The 24,437-nt window shown below is 40.0% G+C and overlaps 1 protein-coding gene across 1 annotated transcript; it reads left to right on the top strand.

Moving 5' to 3' along the window:
• Positions 1–24,256, top strand: RXFP1 (relaxin family peptide receptor 1). The gene is made up of 18 exons (XM_081875318.1): positions 1–231; positions 7,060–7,215; positions 8,950–9,039; positions 11,037–11,142; positions 13,428–13,499; positions 14,720–14,791; positions 15,514–15,585; positions 16,903–16,974; positions 17,855–17,929; positions 18,293–18,364; positions 18,766–18,837; positions 19,112–19,183; positions 19,928–19,999; positions 20,558–20,629; positions 21,301–21,530; positions 21,642–22,052; positions 22,662–22,880; positions 23,696–24,256. Exons 1-18 carry the CDS (start codon positions 186–188, stop codon positions 23,956–23,958), a joined length of 2,244 nt encoding a protein of 747 aa, XP_081731444.1. The 5' UTR covers positions 1–185; the 3' UTR covers positions 23,959–24,256.
• The last annotated feature ends 181 nt before the right edge of the window (positions 24,257–24,437 follow it).

Here is a 24,437-nt window from a genome sequence, read left to right as displayed (position 1 = left end):
TCTGAGTTGGATGGCTCTGCTCAGAGAGAGAGAGAGAGAGAGAGGTTGCAAAGGAGAATTAGAGACAGAAAGCAAGGAATGGAATGGAAAGGAAGCTTCTTCTAACCAGAAATAGAGACTGCTGAGGTTTTGGATGAAATCTGTGGGACAGCACTTGCTCTTTATTTCTCTGAAGCAAGACAGAGATGCCATTTAGTTGCTTCTTCTTATTCTTAGCTATTGAAGTGAATGGTGAGTACGCTTACTATTTTCTATGTTAACACTGATAGGTGGGAAACTCCAGCAACTGACGTTTTGTTATTTGGTCATTATGATTTTCTTTTTTAAAAGAAAGAAAGAAAAGAAAAGAAAAGAAACCCTGCACAAAGATTGCCACAATTCTCTGATGGATATCTGGAATTTTGAGAGACCGACATTTCAGATGTATTAGAAATGCAAACGTTAGGTTTGTTCAGCAGCTGTTAGCACACCAGCATGCCAATACACACTGTCTTTTTAATGATCTGTAAGTGCATGCTCAGCTCTGAATTCTAGAATCCCAGCACTGATCTTAAATACAGCTTCAGACTGGCTGTGGAGTTGCATTCAAAATATGGTGCTGCTGCTAAGAATTATGCCATGGTAGCTGTGGCTGATTTTGTATTTGACTCTTTGATTTTTTAGAAGTTTTCAGTTGTTCTACCATTCTGTTTCAAAGTAGTATGCATGTCCACTTGGTTGAAGCTTACCACAGGATTTTTATTCCTGCCATGAGAAGTAATAGCAAATGGAGAAAACTGGCAAAGTTTTGATCATCAATCACTTCTGTGTGGCTTCGTTGACTTAAGATATGTTAGCAGGGAGGGTGCCTTGCAGGTCCTCTAAAGAATGTCTAGTTGTGGGATGGTTGTGCTGCATGATTAACTCTGGCTTATATTTGACATAGCAAATAGCTGGTAAATGTGACTGTGAATGCCTACGGCTGAGATGGTATATATAAAATTCTATAATATTCCGGCTTGGTTTTGACCAATATATTTTATTTCACTTTTCTTAAACTTTAGATAGATAGATGATAGATAGATAGATAGATAGATAGATAGATAGATAGATAGATAGATGATAGATGATATAGTTGAAATATATATCTATGGGGAGGGAGAATACCTTTCCTAAACAGAATTAAGGTCCTGTATAATGCAAAGTGCTCACTGGAAGGACAGATCCTGAAGCTGAGGCGCCAATACTTTGGCCACCTCATGACAAGAGAAGACTCCCTGGAAAAGACCCTGATGTTGGGAAAGATGGAGGACAAGGAGAAGGGGACGACAGAGGATGAGATGGTTGGATAGTGTTCTTGAAGCTACCAGCATGAGTTTGCCCAAACTGCAGGAGGCAGTGGAAGACAGGAGTGCCCGGTGTGCTCTGGTCCATGGGGTCATGAAGAGTCAGACACAACTAAATGACTAAACAACAGCAAAACAACAATAATGCAAAAGCAATTTAGAAAGAACATTTTAATCAGCTGAGTTGTCTCTTTAATCATATGCCTGTAGGTCCTTTGAAAATATTCAAGTGCCCTGTGCTGTCCATTTACCTGCTTAGAGACATGGGTTGGATCCAAAGGCACAAGGTGCTTCTTCCATTATAGAAAGGCTTCCTCTGGAGAAGGAGGGAACCTCTGGAGCCAATCCAAGGCTTCTCCACAGACATCTAAACAATATTAGGCTCCCCTGTGGCAGTGAGGCTGCAGCCTTCCTCTCCCTTCAGTTGCCTCAGGTGTCAAATGCTGTGGGCTACAGGATCTTTGGCCAAGCTCTCTAGTTCTGCTGAGCTGGGTGTATCATACAGCCTGTCAGGCACCCCTTAAACTAGCCTGCTGTCCTCGGGCATGGTGGAAGATGCGGTCTTAGTGCCAGTGTTGAATTAAGATTATTCAGCCAGTCCCGGCAGCTTCTATACATGTAATATGAAGTGCAATGTTGTCCTTTGCCTCAGACAGCAAAAAATGGAATGGATAGGGTAGTGATGGCATGCACTGTGCCTGCTTTGGCCATATACCTTAGGCCAAGTAACTGTAGATGGAGGAGATAAAGTTGGCAAAGCATTTTGCACACCAGAGTGTTGCTTAAGCAATGGTGTTATGGATAACAGCAGTGCACCTTTTTGGGTAGGTGAAAATGCACAATGGAGCATTGGTCCAATCTAAGGCATTCATCCATAATCCTAATCATGCTGCCAACACACCAGCTTCAATAGTCTGAGCAGCATGTATTAATGAGCACACTGTTGTCCTTGAGTTGCATGCTCTGTTGCACAGAAAAGGTTATGAGAGTGAAAACAGCAATATGGGAAGAAAGGGAACTAATATCAAACTGTAAGAAGATCAGGGACTTAGGTTGTTTATTCGAAAAGAAAGCAGTTAGGCAGCTATTTGCTGTGGAATTTGAGTCTCTTGCTTCTCTTCATACATATCCACAATGACTAAGATATTAGAGAATGCCCTCTAATATTATGCAATAAAGCCGGGGGGGGGGGATAAAAGTTTTATCCTTCCCTTCAAAATAAGTTATTCCTGATTCATGTCAGACTATTATTATTATCATTTAATTATATTTATTTATATCCTGCCTTCTCCCCATACTGGGACTCAAGGCTGCTTACAGATAAAAGAGAGAAAGTTAAAAACATAGAAAAGACAGTCATTAAAGAGGAAGTCAACACTAATAGATTTAAACCAAAATAAAATATGTTAAAAATACAGATAACAACAACAAAGCATCACAGCAGTAGCCCTTTCCTTTCAGTTCTTAAAGGCCTGTTGGACTAAAAAGGTTGTCACCTGCCAGCTGAAGATCAACAAGGAGGGAGCCAGTCTAATCTCCCTAGGAATGGCATTCCAAAGTCTCTGCTCAATGTTTCCAAACTGCAATTCTTTTTAATTGCACTGCTGTTTCAATTTTCCTCTCGGTCTTTCCATGTATACACCTTTCATTAGTTAGCTAGTTAGCTAGCTAGTTAGTTACATTTCTATCATACTTCTTCCTCTTGCCATCCCCCCCCCACAACCCTGTGAGGTAGGCTACACTAAGAGGCAGTGACTGGTCCAAGGTCACCCTGTGGATTTCATGGCTGTGTGGGGATTCGAACCCTGGTCTCCCAAGGTCCTAGTCCAGCCACTACAGCATTGTGACTTCAGTATCAAAGCGATTCACATGCAAAAGTTTGCAGCTAACACTGAACATCTTTTTATAAGAGCAGTGGCGTAGCGTGGGGGGTGCCAGGGGTGCCGGCCGCACCGGGCGCAACTTGGGCGGGGGCGCACTCGCACTAGCAGCTCTCTGCCCCTACTAAAATCCACTGGTTAGGGAGCCCGCGCTTGCTCGGCTTGGCGAGGAGGTCGCAGAAGGGGGAGAGCAAAGCCTTCTGCCGCTGGCAAAAAAAGGAGAGGAAGCCGGGCGGGCGGGCGGGCGGGCAGGCTGGCTGGCTGGCGGGGGTCTGGCTGCGCCTGCTGCTGCCATTGCCGCTGGAAAGGAGAGGAAGCCGGGCGGGCGGGCGGGCGGGCTGGCGGGGGTCTGGCTGCGCCTGCTGCTGCCGTTGCCGCTGCTGCCGGGCTTTGACAGCTTGGCGAAGCGGAGGGAGAGGAACTTTATGGTAATTGCGGCTCTCTTTCCACTGGCCGCCTGGGTAGTGAGCCGAGCTGAGCAGGGAGTCTGGCGAGGGGGTGGGAAGAGACTTTCCCCCCTTTTTTCCACCTCGCCTGGTCAAAAAGGAGAGCGGAGTCTCCTCAGGGCGCCCTCAGGCAGGGCAGGGCAGGGCAAGGCAAGCAGAGCGAGGAGGAGAGAGGGGGGAAGGCGGGGAAGCAGCCAGGAAATGCCACGGGGTGGAGGGGGAATCAATTAAGGAGAGAAAGCGAAAAGCCTTGGAGAAAGGGAAAAAAGGAAAGAAAAGAGGCAGCTCCGGGAGAGCGCGGGGGGAAAGAGAAGCCTCGCTGCTGCTGCTGCTTGGGAGAGTAAATTACTGTACTTGCCTTGCCCCGGGTTAGGGGGCGCAAATTATTTGCCTTGCCCCAGGTTGGGGGGCGCAAATTACTTGCCTTGCCCCGGGTGCTGATAACCCACGCTACGCCGCTGTATAAGAGGATATTCTAAGTTATCTCAAGACAGCCCAATGAACATCAGATGATCACAGATTGAGGGTTCATATATTTTTAACCTTTTTGGAGAAGTGATCTTGGGGTATGAGGTCCAAAACCTGCTTGCACTCTTTTCTGTGACGGTTTGATTTCCATGTTCTGTCTTATCCTTCGGCAATTTTCAGTATTGTCTTAGATGACTCACCTAGCATATTTTTAACTTTAGAAAATCTTGCTTTAGGTCCTAAAGCTCCAGAAACATGGTTGTTATTATAAATGAAGTGCCAGCATGATCAATGTCACATATAAAGCTGGTGGCTGAACAAAAAGTCTGTAACTAAAGTGACATTAGAAGAGGAAGAAGAAAACGTCACTTTTGCGTACGGAAATACACGGCAAAGGCTCTATTTCCTCAGGAAAGGCATTTTTAATAAGGCTGGGATGAATTCTCTCCCCTGTTTCTCAAAATTCTCTACAAAACAGGAGCCAGTTTTCTGCTGCTTCTGTAGAGGAGGTGGAGAAATTTCTCTTAAAAAATCAGGTGTCAGTTACTGCTTAGTTTACTAGGCCTCACCAGGAAGTGCAGTGCAAACAGTGGGAAGCTGTGGAGAGTATGGTGCCCTGCCTGGAATGACTGCTCCCCGCCTAAAACGGGGGGCGCCCTTTGCGTGGACGCTTGCAGCCCCTAGATCTGGAGCGGCTCCAACAGCATAGGCTTGGCTTTGCCTTCCCTCAGGTGGGATACCTGGAGGTCTCCGCCTACCTCAGTCAGTTGTCCAATCCCACCTGAGGGAAGCATTGCCAAGGAGACCAGGCCAGGTAGGGGAGGGATTACCTGCCCACACAATAGAGGCAGGATCTTACCTGGGAATCCTCACTTGGCAAACAGTGGGAAGCTGTGGAGAGTATGGTGCCCTGCTTGGAATGCCTTGTGATGCAACAAAACATGGTATAAAAGATGCTATGCTAATGTTTTTCCGTTCTGTTTATGAGCAACATTTTGTTTAAAAGTGTGACAAAAGGGAAGGAGCAAAGCCATTCCCAACTGATTGTGAAAACGCAAGAGTTATGTTCCAGATCTTTATTTCAGGAGTCAAAGTCTCATTTCTGTGCTTTCACCCAGAACTATATCTCTGGAATGAAACAAAAACAGTGAATACTAAATATGTGAATAAACACAAATGACCACCCGAATATAGGAAGGACACAAGCTGTTATAAGAGTATTCCTCTAAAAGTGTATAGTTTGAACATAGCTAGCTGAATGAACACTTTTTGTTCACTCAGCACTGGCTGTGAACTCTCTCCATGTGGTAGAAGAGGAGACAGGATTGCTAACAAGATTTTCTGAAACCAACATATTGTGCAGGGATGGAGACCTCTGCCCCCCTCACAAAAGAAGACACAAAGTTGTATATGCTTTGTGTCGTATCTATATTTGTATCCTCTTTTGCACATGGGGTGGAGGGCCTAAGAGTAAATCAGAGGCCACACATGAGTAATAAGATGTCCAACAGGCAGTATGTCAACAAGTGAAGGTCTTCTCATCATTGTATTTCAGTACTGCCCCCGGAAATGCTCAACCTGCTGAATTTCTCTCTGCCCACACAGCTGACAAAAACATGAACCCTGCCGTTCTCCAAAGCTAAGCCTACACCAGGCAAAGAATTCAAGTTACATGAGTTGCAAATCAGTTGGATCTTTCATCAATGGTTCTTAAACTGACAAAACTATGTTCAGCCTAAGATTAGACATGGTATTTCAAGAGGGGTGGTGGTAATCAAGAGGGATTTAAGAGCCACAGAAGCAAGGTTCAGGTGCCCATGCTTGGATAAATGCAAGATTAAATTGTGAAAAAGCAAGCAGTATATTTTAAGAGCATTTGTTGCTGTTTTTTATTATGTGTACTTAAATGTTTATTAAGTCAATATTTATAATTAAGTAAACATTTTTAGAAAGCGCCAAAAATAGTACTGTGAAAGCACTGGCCTCATGTCGATAGTCAAGGAGTCCCAAAGTAAGAGTGCCTAAAAAGAAGAAACAAAAGACTACTTTGCTGTGCATGCACCATAAATGTGAAAAACTAAAGGATTGCTCATGTAATGCTGCAACTGCCTTGCACAATGAGACCCAATATGTGCATATCAAGGCTGTTTTCAGAAGCGATATGAAGAACGCGTGCCATGACTGCATCTGTTCTGTGTGTCGTTCATGTGATCAGGGAGAACAGCAACAGAAGCTGCTGGCAGTTATGTGGGATGTGCGCAGAACTTTTTGCTCCTTAGCTTGAAGAACCTGCTTTTCCTTCCTTTGACCAGCATTTGACGTTGTAGGGACTAGGAAATCAGCTCCGGAGCCTGCACCAAGAATGCAGATCTGTTCTAAGCTAGTAAAATCAGTTTGGTTTCTCAACTGGAAACTGAGGAAGTTCATGAAGGAACAATGTGTTCAGTTGTGACCCCATGGGAATCAGAGTTTCATGCATTACTGAAACCACTTTGGGTGTAATCACAGGGGAATGGAAAGTCTGCATTTGTTCTAGAGTGTTCTGAAGAGCTATTGCAAAAACAGGCGTGCACGTTTTGTTTGTGTGTATATATATTATACAAAAACTAACACAAATTATCCATAATAACATTCCAAACTCTATAAATTCAGTTGTGCACTCACATTTGCAACAAATAGCATGATCTTTAGCACATTTACTCTTAGAAGAAGGTTCCAATGATTAAGTTAAACTTACCTTTATATAAATGTTTGCAAGAGTGCAGGCTGAGGATCACTACAAATATTGCATGGGAAATTAAAAGAACTGATGCAAAATTGTAAGTAACCCAAGCTGTAATACTCTTAATTCAGTGCATTCGAACAGTTCAACAATGTAACCTAAATATTGAAAACCTTTCAGTAAAGCCTAGCCTCTTTCTGGTGTTTATTTTTTAATAGCTCTTCATGCTGCTTCAGGAACTCAGGATTTTGGATTTGGAATTGCATGTCCTCTTGGCTATTTCCCTTGTGGGAATATCACAAAATGTTTGCCTCAGCCCCTTCACTGCAATGGGATAGATGACTGTGGGAATCACGCAGATGAAGAGAACTGTGGTAAGTTGATAGTTTTTCCACAGTGGCTCTCAGTGTGAGTTAACAAAGCCTTTGGTACTACATCACAATTCTTGTTTTCTCAGTAACTACTCTGACAAAAAAAACTTGGTATTGGGTTGGGTTGGTTTTTTTAAATAACTAAGTATTTTTTTAAGCATTCTCTTAGCATCGGTCTGGTATAAGCTGCTTGGTTAGCAGGACTCTAAAATCACCTCATGTTCTAAGAAGAACTGATTTTGTATATATTGAACCTTTCCTATCTATCTATCTATCTATCTATCTATCTATCTATCTATCTAGACAATATTTCCCCCCACCTTTTCCACTAAGTGGTGTACAAAGAATACAACACAACGAAAATGAAAATAAGTTAAAACTATAAATTCAGAATTCAGTTAAATGGCTGTTGAATGATGGTGATGAGGATGAGGATGATGATGATGATGATGATGCCTTCAGTATGTGCTGGAAGTTCAACAGAGAGGAGGCCTATCAGACCTCAACTAGAAGGAATTTCATAAAATTGGACCCATAATACTGATCACACAACACTGATCTATGGTGGATACAAGCGATGCATCTGAGGCATGGGGGACCACAAACACTGACTCCACTGAAGACCTCAGTGATGAGGCAGAGCTATAAGGGATCAGGAGGCCCTTGAGGAACCCTGCTCCCAAGTTGTTAAGGGCCTTGTACACGAACCTTGAACCTGGCCCAGTTATGTATGGGCAGCCATGATGCAAGCTTTTGAGCATGGAGCTATATAATGGGATTATGATACAGAAAAGATGGAAATTCACTAATGTCAATGTAATAGGACGTATGCCAAGGAATTGGAACAATAGTCCTTTTTTTTCTAAAGTAGGAACTACCTATGGATGTATGTTAGTATATATGTAAAGCACACTGTTCTGTGTGCTCAAATGATGATTAAAAAGTGGATAGATATCATTTGCTAATGAAAATCACATTAAGGCTGGAATCCTAAACATCATGGGCCTTGTTGAACATTGCAGGACTTCCAAGTAAACATGCCAAATTACTTTGTAAACTAAATTGACTTCACTACTACTAATGCCTGAATCAGTGCAACACCATGATCATAGTGGGGAAACAACCAGGATTTTTTTTAGAGTGGGGGTTGCTTTAAATAAATAGTGTGTAAGCAGCCTTGGAGGAAAAAATAGTGGTCCAAAATGGCCCCGGTTGTGGTGATTAGAGACATGGCTTCTATCCCATCTTTTATTGTAATTCTTCAAAATTGCTTCTTGGCAGAGAACAAGCTCTTTCTGGCAGAGTGCACACTCTCCCCTTTGAATAATTGTGTCATAGCAGAGGAACATGGTTAGAACAAGAAGGAGAGAAATACAAATGGTTTTCCCTAGGGCAGTGTGTCCAGACTTTTAACTGAGCAGAAAGATTTGTGTCTAATAAGTAGCAAATCCATAGACGAATAATTATATCTTTTTTACAAGTGAGGTTGTTTTTGACAGTGACAACAACCTAAAGGGACTTCCTGCCCTCTAGTAGTAGCTGGAAAGTAGGCACAGTGCAAATGGGGAAAATGGAGGGGAGCATCATCAATGGCATATCATTTGTGAACTAAAAAAAAGCAGCAGTAAATACCAATCACATTTACTGGATTCCACAAGCAATTTCAATTGGAATTCTCTGAGACATGTTTAGAAATAGTAAATGATGATGATATTTCTACTGTGTAACTTCTATTAGGTGATAACAGTGGATGGTCTCAGCAGCTGGATGCAATTTATGATAAAAAGGCTTTTCAATATTCCTTGGACTTGGAAAAAGATGAATGCTGTAAGTAGGAAGAGAAATAAATTGTTTACTTGTAGAATTTGAAGGGAAAGTATACCACAGATCTGGTGACTGTGGAACCAAGTTTCTGTGGGCATGTGGACATTTCAGTTCTGTTTTAGAAAGACACTGGGACACAAAGCTTTAAAACAATATAACTTAAAATTGCTTTAAATCACATTGATCAAGTGAAAGTTGGAATGTGTGTCCTCAACAATCCTGAATTAAGCCAGGATCATGACATAATAATAAATCATGGTTAATGCAAGCCACAGTTCATAAATAATTTCAAACCATGGTTTCAAATTCTAGATTGTTGGCCACAGACCAAATCAAACATATGAACTACAATAAGCGAAACAAACCACAGTCTAAGTATTACATGTGGACCAGGCCAGTAAATTTTGAAGTTTACAGCATGACACAAATGGTTATTTGAAAACACTTCTGACAGGTAGAAGAAAAGCTTTCTGACCTTCCATTCCCCTATCCCGTGTGTCTGAGCACTACACTGCTGATTTCCACAGGCCTTGCAGAGTGAAGAAAGAAGCATGCCTCCAGTTTTATGCTTACTGCAGCAATGTTTTCAGTGAAAACTGCCCGACATGTTTTAATGAAAGGTCTTCTTTGGGGTGAAAAGGTCTTCAGGTGTCTTATTCTGCTTCATTCATTGAGGCAACTTATTTATAGGTGTGGGATGTGAAACACAAGAGCAGTCAATTACAACATTCCTAGAGTGTACATGTTTAGACATGGGGAGGGATGTTTGTCCAGCCAGCAAGTAAGCTTCCTGTTTCCCTCTGAGCTGGGACAGACTTCCTCCACATGTGACTAGTGGTGGGTGTGGCCTCACCTGTGCAGGTAACGACAAAAGCACAGGGCAGGGGCAGCCTTCTCTCTCTCTCTTCTCTTCCTTCGAAGAGCAACATCTGCTAAGCTAAAGATGCCCTCTTGGGTCCCAGCCAAGAGAGGAGAAAGGGACTATCTTCTTATAAGATAGAATCCAAATGTATATTACGTTATTAAGCTGTCTGCCTTCTGGGATCTGATGTGAATAGAATGTGAGTAAACTCTTTTTATACTTTTGTAAAGGACTGTGTCGTGTCTTGTATTTTAAGAGGGAATAAAGGGGAAATTACCAGAGTGATTATTATAGAGGTTCTAGCGAACCTGAGCAAACGCTACCATTGCAAACTTAAAATAAAGGGGAATGTTTTACTCTGCTGATATTGGAAACTTGTTAACAAAGTTGGATAAGGATATAATCAGTCAATATATCCTCTCCTGCATCCCTGAACATTCCCACAATAGGTCAATGCACATTTAGCAATATTTACGCAACAAATTATTGCTTTCAGGCACTGGCTTGCCTCTTCCTTTACCCTTCCACTTTTCTGGCTGTGTGTCTACATTTGCACCTAACTGTAACCCTTTTCAAAAGTTTAAAGAACCGTGAAAATAGTTTAAAGAACTGTGAAAATAGAAAGTTGCAATATACTAAGTCAGACAATTAGTCCATCTAGTTCAGTATTGTCTACACTGAGTGACAGTAACTCTTCAATATTTGAGACAACTTCCTGTCAGGAAATGCCAAGAATTGGACCTGGACCTTTTAATATGCAAAACATGTGATCTCCCACTGAGCCGCATCCCTTCCTAACTTGTGAATGGGGAGCAGAATCTTGTCAACAGCCCTCACCTTGTCCTCCATGCAATCCATGTCATTCGTAGCCCATTGACTGCAAGGATGAAGTATGAATTAATTGTCCTAAGCCAGTGCTTGAGAACAGTGGTCCTCCAGATATTGTTTGCCTATAACACATCATCCTTGATGGCTGTGTTCTAGATGGGGCTGCTGGGAGTTGCGGAGTTCAACATCCTCTGGAGGGCCATATATTCCTCACCCCTATATTAATCAATGAGTTGATTTTACCACCTCTCTTTTCTCTCCCCATCATCATGCCAACATCTGCCTCATCTATGCCATTGTCTTTATCCAGTGGTTGGTTCTGTACCAATAGAATGTTTGTGCCGTGGTTTAGAGCTTGACTGCGATGGTGCTGGTTTGCTCGTCATTCCTTCGGTCTCTTCTAATGTAACTTTGATGTAAGTAAAAAAAAGCGGTAAATTCTGGGTATAGCCTTGGATCTCTGTTCAGCAGCTGGTAAAAGTTATCAGGATTAGCTTACAACTGGTATGTAACCCACAAGGTGTTACTGGCAAAGCATGCAAAGATGTTCCTAAGCCAGTTTCTGAGAACCAGCTTAAAAGTGGATGTGAACAGAAAGTCCAGGATGCTGCTGTCACCCTCAGATGAGATTCTTATTTAGTGCACACACTGTACCATTCTGGAAAAGGGCAAAAAAGGGAATAATAAACATCAATGCCCTCTAGTGAGCACAGGAATTATTTTTTAATTTTAAACATGATTTTTTTTAATACTGGCACATGACTGCAAGACCAGTCTCTGATCATTAGCCATGCTGGCTGTAAGCTTATGGGAGTTGATGTTCAACAACATCTGGAAAGTTGGTTACATGCATAAAAAATACATTTTGTAAGGACTCTTACAATAATGAAGGAATTCAGAGAGCTGGGGAGAAATAAAAGTTGCTGAAGTATTGCTCCAGGGATAACCTCATCCTACCTAAAACAAATGGAAATACCTCTTTTAGCACATTGTTAAACTTGGAATTTGATGCTACATGATGTGCTGATGGCTACCAACTTAGATGGTTTTAAAAGCTTCGCAAGTAAGGATATAAGTGCTACTATAGCCCTAAACCACAGAGCCTAGGACTTGCTGATCAGAAGGTCGGTGGTTCGAATCCCCGTGACAGGGTGAGCTCCTGTTGCTCTGTCCCAGCTCCTGCCAACCTAGCAGTTTGAAAGCACGTCAAAGTGCAAGTAGATAAATGGGTACCGCTCCGGCGGGAAGGTAAACGGCGTTTTCATGTGCTGCTCTGGTTCACCAGAAGCGGCTTAGTCATGCTGGCCACATGACCTGTACGCCGACTCCCTCGGCCAGTAAAGCGAGATGAGCGCCGCAACCCCAGAGTCGGTCACGACTGGACCTAATGGTCAGGGGTCCCTTTACCTTTACCTTTATAGCTCCAGGATACTTGAATACTTAATGCTGGGCAAGAACCATGGAAAAGTGCTATTGTGCTGTGGAAGGGCTCCCCATAGGCACCTTCTTGGCAACTGCGAGAAAGAGGATATTGGACCAGTTGAGGTTTTGGGTCTGATCAAGTAAGGCTCTTATTATGTGCCTCTGTTCTGAATAAAAGCTTTATTATTAGTGTTGAAATTTCTGGACCCATTTTTAAAGCTGAGGATGCTTATGAATTTGTGAATAAAGTTTGTTTGAAAATGGCCATCTTCGCTGCTCAGGATGCTTAAACTGAGCAGTGCTGAAGGACAGACAAATTATCTAATTAAAGGGCCATAGCACCACTACATTAAGAATCAACCTGAGCTTTCTAAATTGAGGCTTATTTTGTGTGTGTGCAAGTTTTCAGCCTGCAGTTGTTTATCTGTGACTTGATATGTCCTTTTCGCAAAGAACCGAGTTTAATTTTTTATGCTCATTAGGTTGCTTAGTGAAAGGTGTGCTGAAGATCTGTTCCAATCGTGGAAGAGTAATTGTCTCATACGGCACAATTAAGAGACACCATAGGAAAATCCCTTGCTGAGTTCTGTGACTAAAGTATTTCCTGTATTGTGAGGACCTCTAGGGTTTATATTGTTAAGTGCAGAAAAACTAAAGAAAGTCTCTTTTCATGAACCTGCTCTGTGTGGCGAATGTCCCTAAAATGTTAACTGAAGATCTTCACAATTAACTATGTTTATGTTATGAACTAACTGAAGAAAGTTATTAAGAACATAAGATGATCCCTACTGGGTCAAGCCAAAGATCTAGTCCAGGATCTGTACTCTTAGTGGCCAGTCATATGCTTATAGGAAGCAACACTGCTTTGCTCACTTGCAATTCTCAGCAACCATCCAGAGACATTTTGCCCCTGAAATAGGACATAGTACATAGACACTGCAGCTAGTAGCCACTAATAGCTTGATGAATTCATCTAAAACTGCAGTTGTTGAAAAAAACAGGCTATTAGCAAATAATGCTCATGCACATATATACATTTATTTACATATTGATTGATTTATTCTGATCACTTGTCTCTCATCCTTTAGTGTTTCCACTAACAAGGTGGCTTACACTAATACTGAGCAAGCAATTAAATCAACCTACATGGAATAATTTCATTTGTGGAAATGTTTGTCAACTGTATGACCTGGTATCAATAAAATGTGCATGTACAGTGTACTGGTTTGATGTATGCTGTGAGTCATTCATCTTTTGTCTGTTTGTTGTTGTGTTACAGGTCCCTACAAGGGAATCAGCTGAGAAAGCTTATTGCTAATGTTTTCAAAAAATATCAGGATCTTCAATACCTGTAAGGCAACATTTTAACTTCAAATTACCAGCCTATTGCAACATAATTGTTTTGTGATGTAGTGACCAAAGATGAGTTCACACCTTACATTTATCATGGGAAGTGTTTGTTGGGGCTATGGTTTGATCACTTGACTGCCTGACATGCTACTGTCATGGATCTGCTGGCTGTACAATTAACTGACATTGGGAGGCAAGTTGAGAGGTGATAGTTGTATCAAGTGTTTGTATGAACTCAGCCTGAAGTTACAATCCTAGCCACATTTACTTGGGCGCATGCCCCATAGCATAATCTCTGAGATTACCTGTATAGGATTGCAAACACAAGGTTGTGCTTCTAATTATGTCATGTACATATAAACTGTTGAAACTGGTGGAGTATACTCAGAGGTATATGTTTTCAAGATCCGGAGTAGAAAGGCTCCTATATGAACTACAAGCTCTAATATGAACGTATTTATGTTGTTCATTTAGGCTGTTCATTCAAGCCTAACCAATTGTTTTATTAATATTTGAGTCTAACCAATGGATGGTCAAGAATAACCACTCAGATTCTTACTGGCAGTAAACTTATCCTAAAGTCGATCTTTTGTCCATCATATTATAAAGAAGTACAGTTTAGAACAGAGCAATACGACAAAGAACCAAAAGTAAACTTAGCAAAACAGTATGAGATTCTACATATGGGGGCATATTCTTTGTCCTTTAAATAAATTTTCATTTAATCATGATGAATTTGTTTTTAAATATGATCATTTATGAAATAATCTTGTACTGATTGAAATTTAGTTTTTTGGACAAAAAGAGAACAAGCATGTTGATTTTACTTTCCTTTTACAATATTTCTTCAAATGCCATATAGTTCAACCATTCTTGAATCTTGCACCCTCTTCTGGTCACACATTTAAGGACAGTTATGACTGTAAATTCTGTAGGAAAATATAGTACTGTCATTAAAGGAGGCAAATAGTGGAAATGCAGAATACAGTTGTTTGATTTGCTTTGGTCATCTGCTCAGTTCTTTCTTGAAAGCCACAGTCAAGCTTCCCACATTTTAATTATAGAAGGGATACATTTTAACATAAAAATATTAAAATGTTGAGGTCCCTGAGAAGCTGGACTAAATTATTATTATTATTAACATTTTATTGGTGGCCACCTATATCATTCAGGCTCTGTAAATATTTTTTAAATGATCTTCTATTGTCATTATCTTCACAGGTACCTTCAAAATAATAATATAAGTTTTGTGTCAGGACATGCTTTCAGAGGACTCTACAATCTGACAAAGTTGTAAGTACTTCCCCTGCAGTTCTACAATATATTCAATATATTCCCACATTAATAATTTTAATAATGACTTCAGTAGGTTCGTTGTCACATACATAAACAAAAAGTGTCATCTGTCATCCCCATAAGAGTCTCTAAAATTGCCCAACTAAGCTACAACCAGAAGCTGTCAATGGAAAACCCAGATGTACTGCTGGAGACAAATTAGTTTACAAACTCAGTGTGATATATGCCTAAATCTGACTGGTAGGGCAGATCCTAAACTCCCCACCTCACCCCTGAAGGCCATTTTGACAGGTAGGCAGGACAGTCAAACACCTGATGTTACCTGATGTCACATGAGTCAACATCAAAGGAAGAATTGGCTTCTCACTTAATGTGTGATCCTGATACTTCCATTGCTTGCAGTCAAGCAATGCCAGCAAAGGAAGAATTGGGAGTGCACTCTTGTGTACTCCTGATTCTTCTTTTCCAGCTGTAGGTCAAGGCTCTACAATGTTAGGCAGGGATGTAGGAAACCCAGTTGGAATTCCCACTCAACTACGTACTTAACTGTTATGGCGCTTTTCCAAACACAAAAATCATGCTCAAAGTGGCCGTTCTGAAAGGCCCTAGGGTTTCAAACACCACTCTGAGCAATTCAATAGGATAGGGGGAAAATGAATGGATGAAAAACCAAACAGTGCTCAATGACCTTCTATTATGTTTTATTGGTCTTGTTTCAGATATCTGAGTCACAACAAGATAACCTTTTTGAAACCCCATGTCTTTGAAGATCTACATAAACTTGAATGGCTGTATGTACCGCCTTTGTATCTCATTAAGGCTACAATCCTGAACATACTTACTGGGGGATAAGGCCCATTGAATCCCAATAAATGATAAAGTGAGAAGGGGTGCCGTTTTAAGGATTAAATCCTATATAACAATATGGAACATATCTGACTAGATCGACATGCATAAGATTGTTCTATTATATACAGTGCACATCACAACCTCTTCCCTTTGCCAAGAGAATGAGAAGAATCTCAGCTTTGCAGGGAGGGGGGGGAATTGGGTTGCTTTTTTTCCTAAGGGAAAACTACTGTTTTGGAGAGAACTTTGCACCTCATGAAATGGAGGGGAAAGGAAAAATCGTTAAGATTTGCTGTTAAATCCAAAAAAAGATTGTTGCAATTTATCTATTTGCTTTTCTGGAAGTATCATCAGTGGGGGAAATGTTCACTCACATTTTTATTCCTTTAAGAAACAGATCTAAATCAGTCCATTTGAAAGATGTGTTTTGGCAGGGTCAGCTTGCTTTCCCATTCCTGATTTTAGCTTGGACAGAAATCTGTAACTAGACATCTTAACACTGTTACCATACTTTAAAAAACGGAACAGTTTCATTGTTACTAGTAGTCGTGATTTAAAAGCAAACAATGCTGAGCAGAGGGCATTAGTGACATAGCTGTCAGTATTCTGAAGAATTAACTGCATGACAACTTTTTCTACTGCACCTTTTCAAAGGAAGTATTGTCTTATGGAATCTGTGACATACAGCAGCTTCAAAATAATGTTCTGTGAAGTGTCAAAGTGCTCATCAAGCACTGCAGAAGCTGACAAGAAAATTGTTCATTTAAGTTCCTTTCCCTCCCACCCCCAAACCTATTTTTAATCTCTCGGGGGGGGGGGGATAGTTTCTGTCATCATTTTGAGATAAGAACACACTTACCTAGAAGTGAAAGCCACCAAATTCAGTAGGATTTTTCTGCTGACAGTGGTTGCCTCTTAAATCATAGTCACCTTCAGTGTGGTCACGGCATTTGTGTGCCCATCTGAACCACAAACTGAGATGATTGTGTTGATTTCATCCCAATAACTCTCTATGAATTGGCTTTCTGTGCTGCAGAGGTCCCCAGAGCCTAATTTGCAGTGGTTTCAAGGAAATGAGCCTGAGTTCACAATATGGACTAGAAAATGATTGGCATATTATAAGTGGTTGTATGATGCCATGATAGCAATCCATTTTTATCTACTGTTATAAATGAATATAGCTTATAAATCTGGGGGAAACAGGTTGCTATGACTTAGCAGTATTTTTAACCTAATATGCACCATTTTCTGATTTACAGCATAATTGAAAACAATACGATAAAATGTGTCTCACCACTAACCTTTTATGGGCTGAACTCACTAATTCTTCTGTAAGTATTGAGAAATTTATTTAAAATACCATATATAATTTTTAAAAATACAAAAGCAAAGAGCTATGCTGAACAGGATAGTATCTCCAACCTCATCCCCATTCCCACCCCCACTCCACATGAGAGAATAAGTTAATGTACTCTAATCAGCAACACTTTACTATCTTCCCAGTGGTTTTTCACTTCAGAAACAGAAATAGGCATATTCCACTCTCTGAAGTCATTCTTTTGCTCTTAATATTATCATTACAGTGAAAATAAACCAACAAAACTTTAGGGGACCATTGAAATTAGTTGTTCAAATGAACTTGATTAACAAATATAAGTAAAGATTACGAGAGGTTGCTTATAATAGAAATTGGTCATTATAGAAAACAGTTTTCCCCATGAAATTTTAATATTCATGTTTTGATATTATCAGCAAATGCAAATGGTTTTGCTGCTACAATGAAGTGCTGTTTATAAAATTGTTCATTGCAGCACAAACCTTTGTTGCACCAAGACAACATTTCAGGTCTTTCTCCCCAATTTGGACTCCACTTTTAACTTTCTTAGCAGAAGTTGTTCTCTTATTAAAGAGACCCCAGTTTTCCCCAATTACACTTACCTCTTTAGGTTGTTCAGAAAGATTGAGAGAAGAGGGAGCTTTGTCAGAACTGTATGTCCAACAGTGAAGTGGTACCACCACCCTCTTACAGTGACAATACTATATTACCCATATTTTTAAGTGGAGCATTGGGTTCTGAAACATCTCTACAAGGGAATCAAACACACGTGAAAACCCTACTACTCTTGAAGGTTACTTTAAAATAACTTCTGAAACCCAGATAACCATCTTTCCATTACCATCAACCTAATAATATTATTTTTCTTTCTCTAGAGTTCTGATGAACAATTCTCTTGCCCAGTTGCCTGATAAACATCTTTGTCAACATATGCCAAGGATAAACTGGCTGTGAGTCCACATTTTCCTATGTTACTTTATCATTAGATTTGGTTTGAATCAAATGTGTCCCGTTTCTTGTTCATAAAGATTTAGCAATTATGTGTTGAAAACAAGAAAAAAATAGTTATTTCTTATCACAGGAAAAGCAGGTTTGGGCTTTTGCAGTGACTATTTATTGGACTGCATTTTCTGTTGATTCCAGTGAAGTTTGTTTGTTTGCACTGCGATGTGGTTTCTACAATAGTTCTGGAAAACAGAGTGAAAAAGACAACATGCATGCAAAGAGTCCTACCATATTATCAGTCCGTATAGAAGTATCTGAGGAATATTTGCTGTTAAGAATTAACAGGATATTTCCTTTTTTTCCCCCAGGGACTTTGAAGGCAACCATATCCACAATTTCAGGAACGTCACTTTCATCTCCTGTAGGAGTTTAACAGTCCTGTGAGTTTAAAACATTACTATTGAGCCAGGACCTTAATGGTCCTAACAACTTACCTGCATTGGCCTTGCTGGAGAAGCAATTGCATACAGCTATGGAAGAATCTTTGTAACCATTAAGTCAACCTTGATTGCTCAAGGCATATGGAGCAGAGCCTGATCTGAAGAACTTAGTGAGCCAGGGAAGGGATGGGGAACCTGTATCCCTCCAGATGTGGCTGAACTCCCATCTGTCTCAGTTAGCATGGCAAGTGGTATGGGATGATGGGAGTTGTAGTCCAACAACATCTGAACAGTAAGTTGTAGTCCATCAATATCTAGTTCCCCATTCCTAGGTCAGAGACTACAAACGATTAGAAGAAGTCTCACCTTAAAACCCACTAAAATAGCTTTTATCATTTCAGCGTTTTGAGAAGAAACAAAATCAGCTCTGTAAATGAAAATAGCTTCTCTGCTCTTCAGAGATTAGCTGAACTGTAAGTAAACATTTTCCCTGAGAGCAGATTAACTACTTTTTTGTGATCACATCTTGTAAGCAAGCATATAGTTTATATTATTGTGACTGTGTGTGTTTAGTCCTTCAAGCACTAGAGTCACTAGAGCACTAGAGGGGGCCAGTCAGGACTGGGACAGTGGCACAAGGAGAAGGGGGAATTAAAGACGACAGAATTAGGGTGCTTCTTAAGTTTTGAAGCACTGATGGCAAAATAAGCAATCTGTTTACTAAATTCTGGGGATTTCCCCCCACAGAGACTTGGCTAACAACAAGATCGAATCGCTTCCTCAACACCTATTTAAGGATCTGAAAGAACTCTCACAGCTGTAAGATCTGTAATAAGTCCATTGTTCTTTGAAAGTAAATCATTAAATGTTTTTAATTGTTTTTCTCTGGTTTGAAATCATGTTAGAATGAAAAGGTGCACCTGCATATTATATGGATGATTTCTTTTTGAGATGGCTGTCCCCAATATTTTTGCTTTGATGTCTGTTATGCTGAATTAAGATCGCTTTCCGAGATTATATTAGTATTGCCCATTGTTTGTAATTTTAGGCTGCAATGTTGTACGTACCTGCTTACCTAGAAGCAAGACCCATTGAACTCAATGGTATTTACTTCTAAGCAGACATATATATTAGGACATACAGTCCCATAACTCCAGGACTTACAAAGTGAGATCTTCTAAGTGAGAAGCTTCAGTAAGATTTTTCAATTTAATTTCAAATCCCGAAGCAGAAGAAAAAGCATAGATTATTTACTTCAGTTTGTTTGCTTTTTTAAAGGAAACAACTACTCTTTTATCTACAACTCAATATACTGAGTGAATAAAGACACACTTTCTTATAGAAATGCTACTTTAATTAAATTTTCTGGGCCAGTTGTGGGTTTTGTTGTTTTTGGCAATTGTTATTTCTTGAATCTGTTTAGTCACAATTTACACTCAACTGCACAATCAATATTAATATGCACATTCATTTTTGGTAATTGAGTCATGATAACATCAAGTACACATGACAGAACAATAAAATTGCCATTTAAGCTATGACTTACTCTTGTTCTTTTGACAGAAATCTTTCATACAATCCAATCCAGAAAATAGAAGCAAACCAGTTCGATTATCTTATTAAACTCAATTCACTGTAAGTGTGTGTCTTCCTTTTGAACGTTTCATCAGCTAAGACAATGCATTCTAGTATTTAGCTATTCTGTTTTAGAACTAGGTAATTTTGAATTATGGATAAAATATGATGTACCAAGGTTAATTGGAAATGGCAGAAATAATTGATATATGCCTTGATTAATGTAGTTACTTTAGTCTTTAGAAACCTTCAAATCACAAACTATATGAAAACAAAGGAATCTGGCTATATTTAGAAAATTTCTAATTATTAAATTTGACTGTTAAATAGTCCAGTAAACGATAACAGCCTTCTTTTGAATATTTAGGATTCTCAAGCAGCTGCTAGACTACTATGTTTCTTCAATTAAGTCAAAATACTTGGGACATAATTTTGACATCACAGACTTTAGTGTACTTTGAGCTGAAAGCACTGTATTCAGTATAACTTTGTGCTACCATTAATTAACTTGCCAGCAAAATACATTTTAAAGATACATAGGTTATGCTAAAGGAGCAATTTTATTTTTCAGTAAGTTCCCTATTAATAAGACATAAACTCTGTTTTTAATGTTTATAGAAGCCTAGAAGGCATTGAAATTACAAATATCCAAAGAAGAATGTTCAGCCCACTTAAAGAGCTTTCCCATATGTAAGTATCATCTACAAAAAAAACCTTAACAAATAGCAAGGATATATCTAACCTATCATCTCCCATAGAAAGGTAGCAGGGAGACCTGCTAAGACAATTCTTTGAGATCTTCTGTGTGCTAGATAGACCAGTCAATTTATTTGATTCCATTAGAAAGCTTGCATAAGGGGGGGGGGGTTACATAATTGTGGCCTTTTACACTTCATGCTACACAATTTCTTGTGCAAAGCCTTATGCATATCTGTACATAAACATGATAACTGTTTAGTGCTTGGACACACTGTCATCAGGATTGTTGCCATAGCTAATGCCAATTTCTACAACAAAATACAAAATCCTATATATAGAGGTTAACTAATATGCCTGTACTGTACATGAATATGCAATGTGTATTTATCAAGCATCAACTAAATAAAATTCAGGTCATTTTTCCAACCAGTTCTCTTCTTAATCTCAGGGTCATGGGTTTGAGCCCAATATTGGGCAAAAAGATTCCTGCATTGCAGGGGGTTAGACTAGATGACCCATGTGGTCTCTTCCAACTCTATGATTCTCTTTACCTTATTATAGTTTGTACTAGTTCAAGGAATATATGCATTGTATTATAAGGCATATAATCCTGTACACCAAAGATTGATATGCAAATTCCCTCTGCTTTTTTTACCCTCCAGATATTTCAAAAAATTTCAGTATTGTGGCTATGCTCCCCATGTACGCAGCTGCAAACCAAATACTGACGGAATTTCCTCCTTTGAGAATCTCTTGGCCAGCATTATACAGAGAGTATTTGTCTGGGTTGTGTCTGCTGTCACTTGCTTCGGGAACATCTTTGTCATCTGCACGCGGCCTTACATTCAGTCGGAGAACAAACTCCATGCTCTGTCGATAATGTCACTCTGCTGTAAGTATCTAGGCATGCCTCGCTCTTTGCTAGATTTTCACCAGAGGTTATTTAAAGAGAGTGTAAACGAGGCTAGTATAAATAACATACGCTCGCATGTTTTCTCCATAGGTGCAGATTGCCTCATGGGAATATACTTGTTTATGATTGGAGCCTTTGACCTGAAATACCGTGGGGAGTACAATAAGCATGCTCAGTTGTGGATGGACAGTATCCACTGTCAGCTGGTGGGATCTCTGGCTGTTCTATCTACAGAAGTATCCGTTTTATTGCTAACCTACCTGACTTTGGAAAAATACATCTGCATAGTTTACCCATTTAGATTCTTGAGGCCAGGAAAATATAGGACAATTTCCATATTAATTCTCATCTGGATAATAGGGTTTGTAGTTGCTTTTATTCCACTCAGCAATAAGGATTTTTTCCATAACTACTATGGCACTAATGGTGTCTGTTTCCCTCTCCACTCTGAGCAGTCTGAAAGTACTGGAGGTCAGATTTATTCTGTCATAATTTTCCTAGGTAAGTAAACTCCAGGTTCATTTCTCCCCAAAGCAAGTCCTTTATGTTCATGACTGCCCTGATCCTGTAATTATCAGTGCCTCCCTCAGGCCATTTGAAGCAATTTGCATTTTTTAAAACCTGTGTGTTAAATTCATGTCAGATTATACATAATTTGGCCAGAAGACCCTATTCTAATCTGCTCATACTCTGAATATGGATGCTCATCTTAATGTCTGCTTTCATCTATGAAACACAATTTTATATAGTTTTTTTAATTCTCGTTTTACAGCACTGAATATTCATTGTGAAATAATAAATTTATAGGTTAAATCACATCTATTACTGTGAAGAACAGCTGTAACCTACAAACTGCTTAAACCATAGAACTCACGCAGTTAGCAAGACTAAACAAGAGTCAATTAGTCTGCGTACATTATTGTTAATGGCGTTTTAATGCTGCAATCTAAAAAGCAGTTACGTCAGCAAATGTGAACTTACAGATACCGGTATATTTCAGTTCTGAACCTTTTACATTCGTACTCCATACATACTAGTCATCAGATTTTGAATTTTAACCTGGCAAAGAGACTCCTAAATAGAATTAAAACTGTTTCTATTTTGCAACAGGTGTAAATTTGGTAGCGTTTATCATCATAGTATTCTCCTATGGAAGTATGTTTTATAGCGTCCATCAGACAGCGATTACTGCAATGGAAATCCAGAATCATGTGAAGAAAGAGATGACCCTTGCCAAACGCTTTTTCTTCATCGTATTTACTGATGCCCTATGCTGGATACCCATATTTACACTAAAATTGCTTTCCTTACTTCACGTAGATATTCCAGGTATTGCCAATTTCCTTCCCAATTTCTCTGTTGTTGTTGTTTTCAGTCTGTAATAGGGAACTCAAGGGTAACTTACTTCTCCTGGACCATAGAAGAGGGCAAGTGGGCAAATCTAAAATAGTGTGGGCCCTGCATTTAAAAAAAAATTAACCATCCTCATCCTTTAAGCATTCCTGCTCAGAGTTCCAACCATCTATGCCTGCTTCCAAAAGACACTATAAGATGTAAGCTCAATAATGCAACTGTATCCTTCTACTGCTCCCCCTTGTGATTTTTTCTTTTCTAAATGATGCTTAGAATTCCGTTTAATTTACTTGGTGCTCATTTCACAGGGACGGCCTTTTTGCCCTCTTTGTTTTTTGTGAGGTGTTAAAATTGTACTTCTTGGGCTTCCTAACATCATGCTAACACCTCCCTCTTCTTTCTCAGTTGCTCTGTTTGGCTCCAGCCCTTTGTAGTCAGCCACCCAATTTTGCTGTTGGAGGAAGTGATGCCTATTTACTCTAATGCATATTAGAATATCAATCAATACATTCAAATGTTTGGCAAGATTTGAAATGTTGCATATATCCAGAGTAATATCTAGTCTAGTAACTTCCTATAGCACAGGTGGGGAAAACCTTTGGCCCTCCAGATGTTGAACTACAACTCCCATCATCCCTGACAATCGATCCTGCTTGCTGGGGTGGATGGGAGCTGTAGTTCAGCAACATCTGGAGAATCAAAGGTTCCCCACACTGCCACAACATATACCACATTTGTTAAAAATACACAGGCACAATTAAGTGAATCATGTTTTTCTCCCTTCCCTTTAGGTTCTATAACTTCCTGGGTTGTGATTTTCATATTACCAATAAATAGTGCCTTGAACCCTCTTCTCTATACATTAACCACCAGGCCTTTCAAGGAAATGATTAATCAAGTTTGGCACAATTACAAACAAAGAAGATCCCTGGGAGGCAAAAACAGCCAGAAAATGTATGGTCCATCATTTATCTGGGTAGAGATGTGGCCTACGGAAGATACCTCACCAGAGTTGACAAATCCTGCCAATTTTACAGATTCCTCTGAGAGTTAAGTAAGTTGACATTCAGCAAGCCTGAAAAAAACACATGAAAATGATTCAGAACAAGTTAAGTGCATTAAGACTTTCACACTCAGCACTGTTATCTTGAAGATCCTGCCACATAAAGCTGCAAAGAAACAGACCCCTTACTCCAGGCCATGGAATCATTAAGCATGACAGAAGACAAACTACTGAGGTACCATGACATGCATCTATTAACAACCTTTAGAAGAACTAGCCATATGGAGCAGAGGTTGGAATTAATGGGGAAAATGCTTATCCTGCTGAATTTGCATTGTGGAATTGATGAGGAAATGACTGCTTCCCGCCTAAAATGGGGGGCGCCCTTTGCGTGGACGCGTGCAGCCCCTAGATCTGGAGCGGCTCCAACAGCATAGGCTTGGCTTTGCCTTCCCTCAGGTGGGATACCTGGAGGTCTCCGCCTACCTCAGTCAGTTGTCCAATCCCACCTGGGGGAAGCGTTGCCAAGG

Source organism: Podarcis erhardii (genome assembly GCF_964252035.2).
Source record: "Podarcis erhardii genome assembly, chromosome: 9".
In the NCBI taxonomy this organism is placed as follows: Eukaryota; Metazoa; Chordata; class Lepidosauria; order Squamata; family Lacertidae; genus Podarcis; species Podarcis erhardii.
This window is presented reverse-complemented; position numbering and strand designations above follow the sequence as displayed.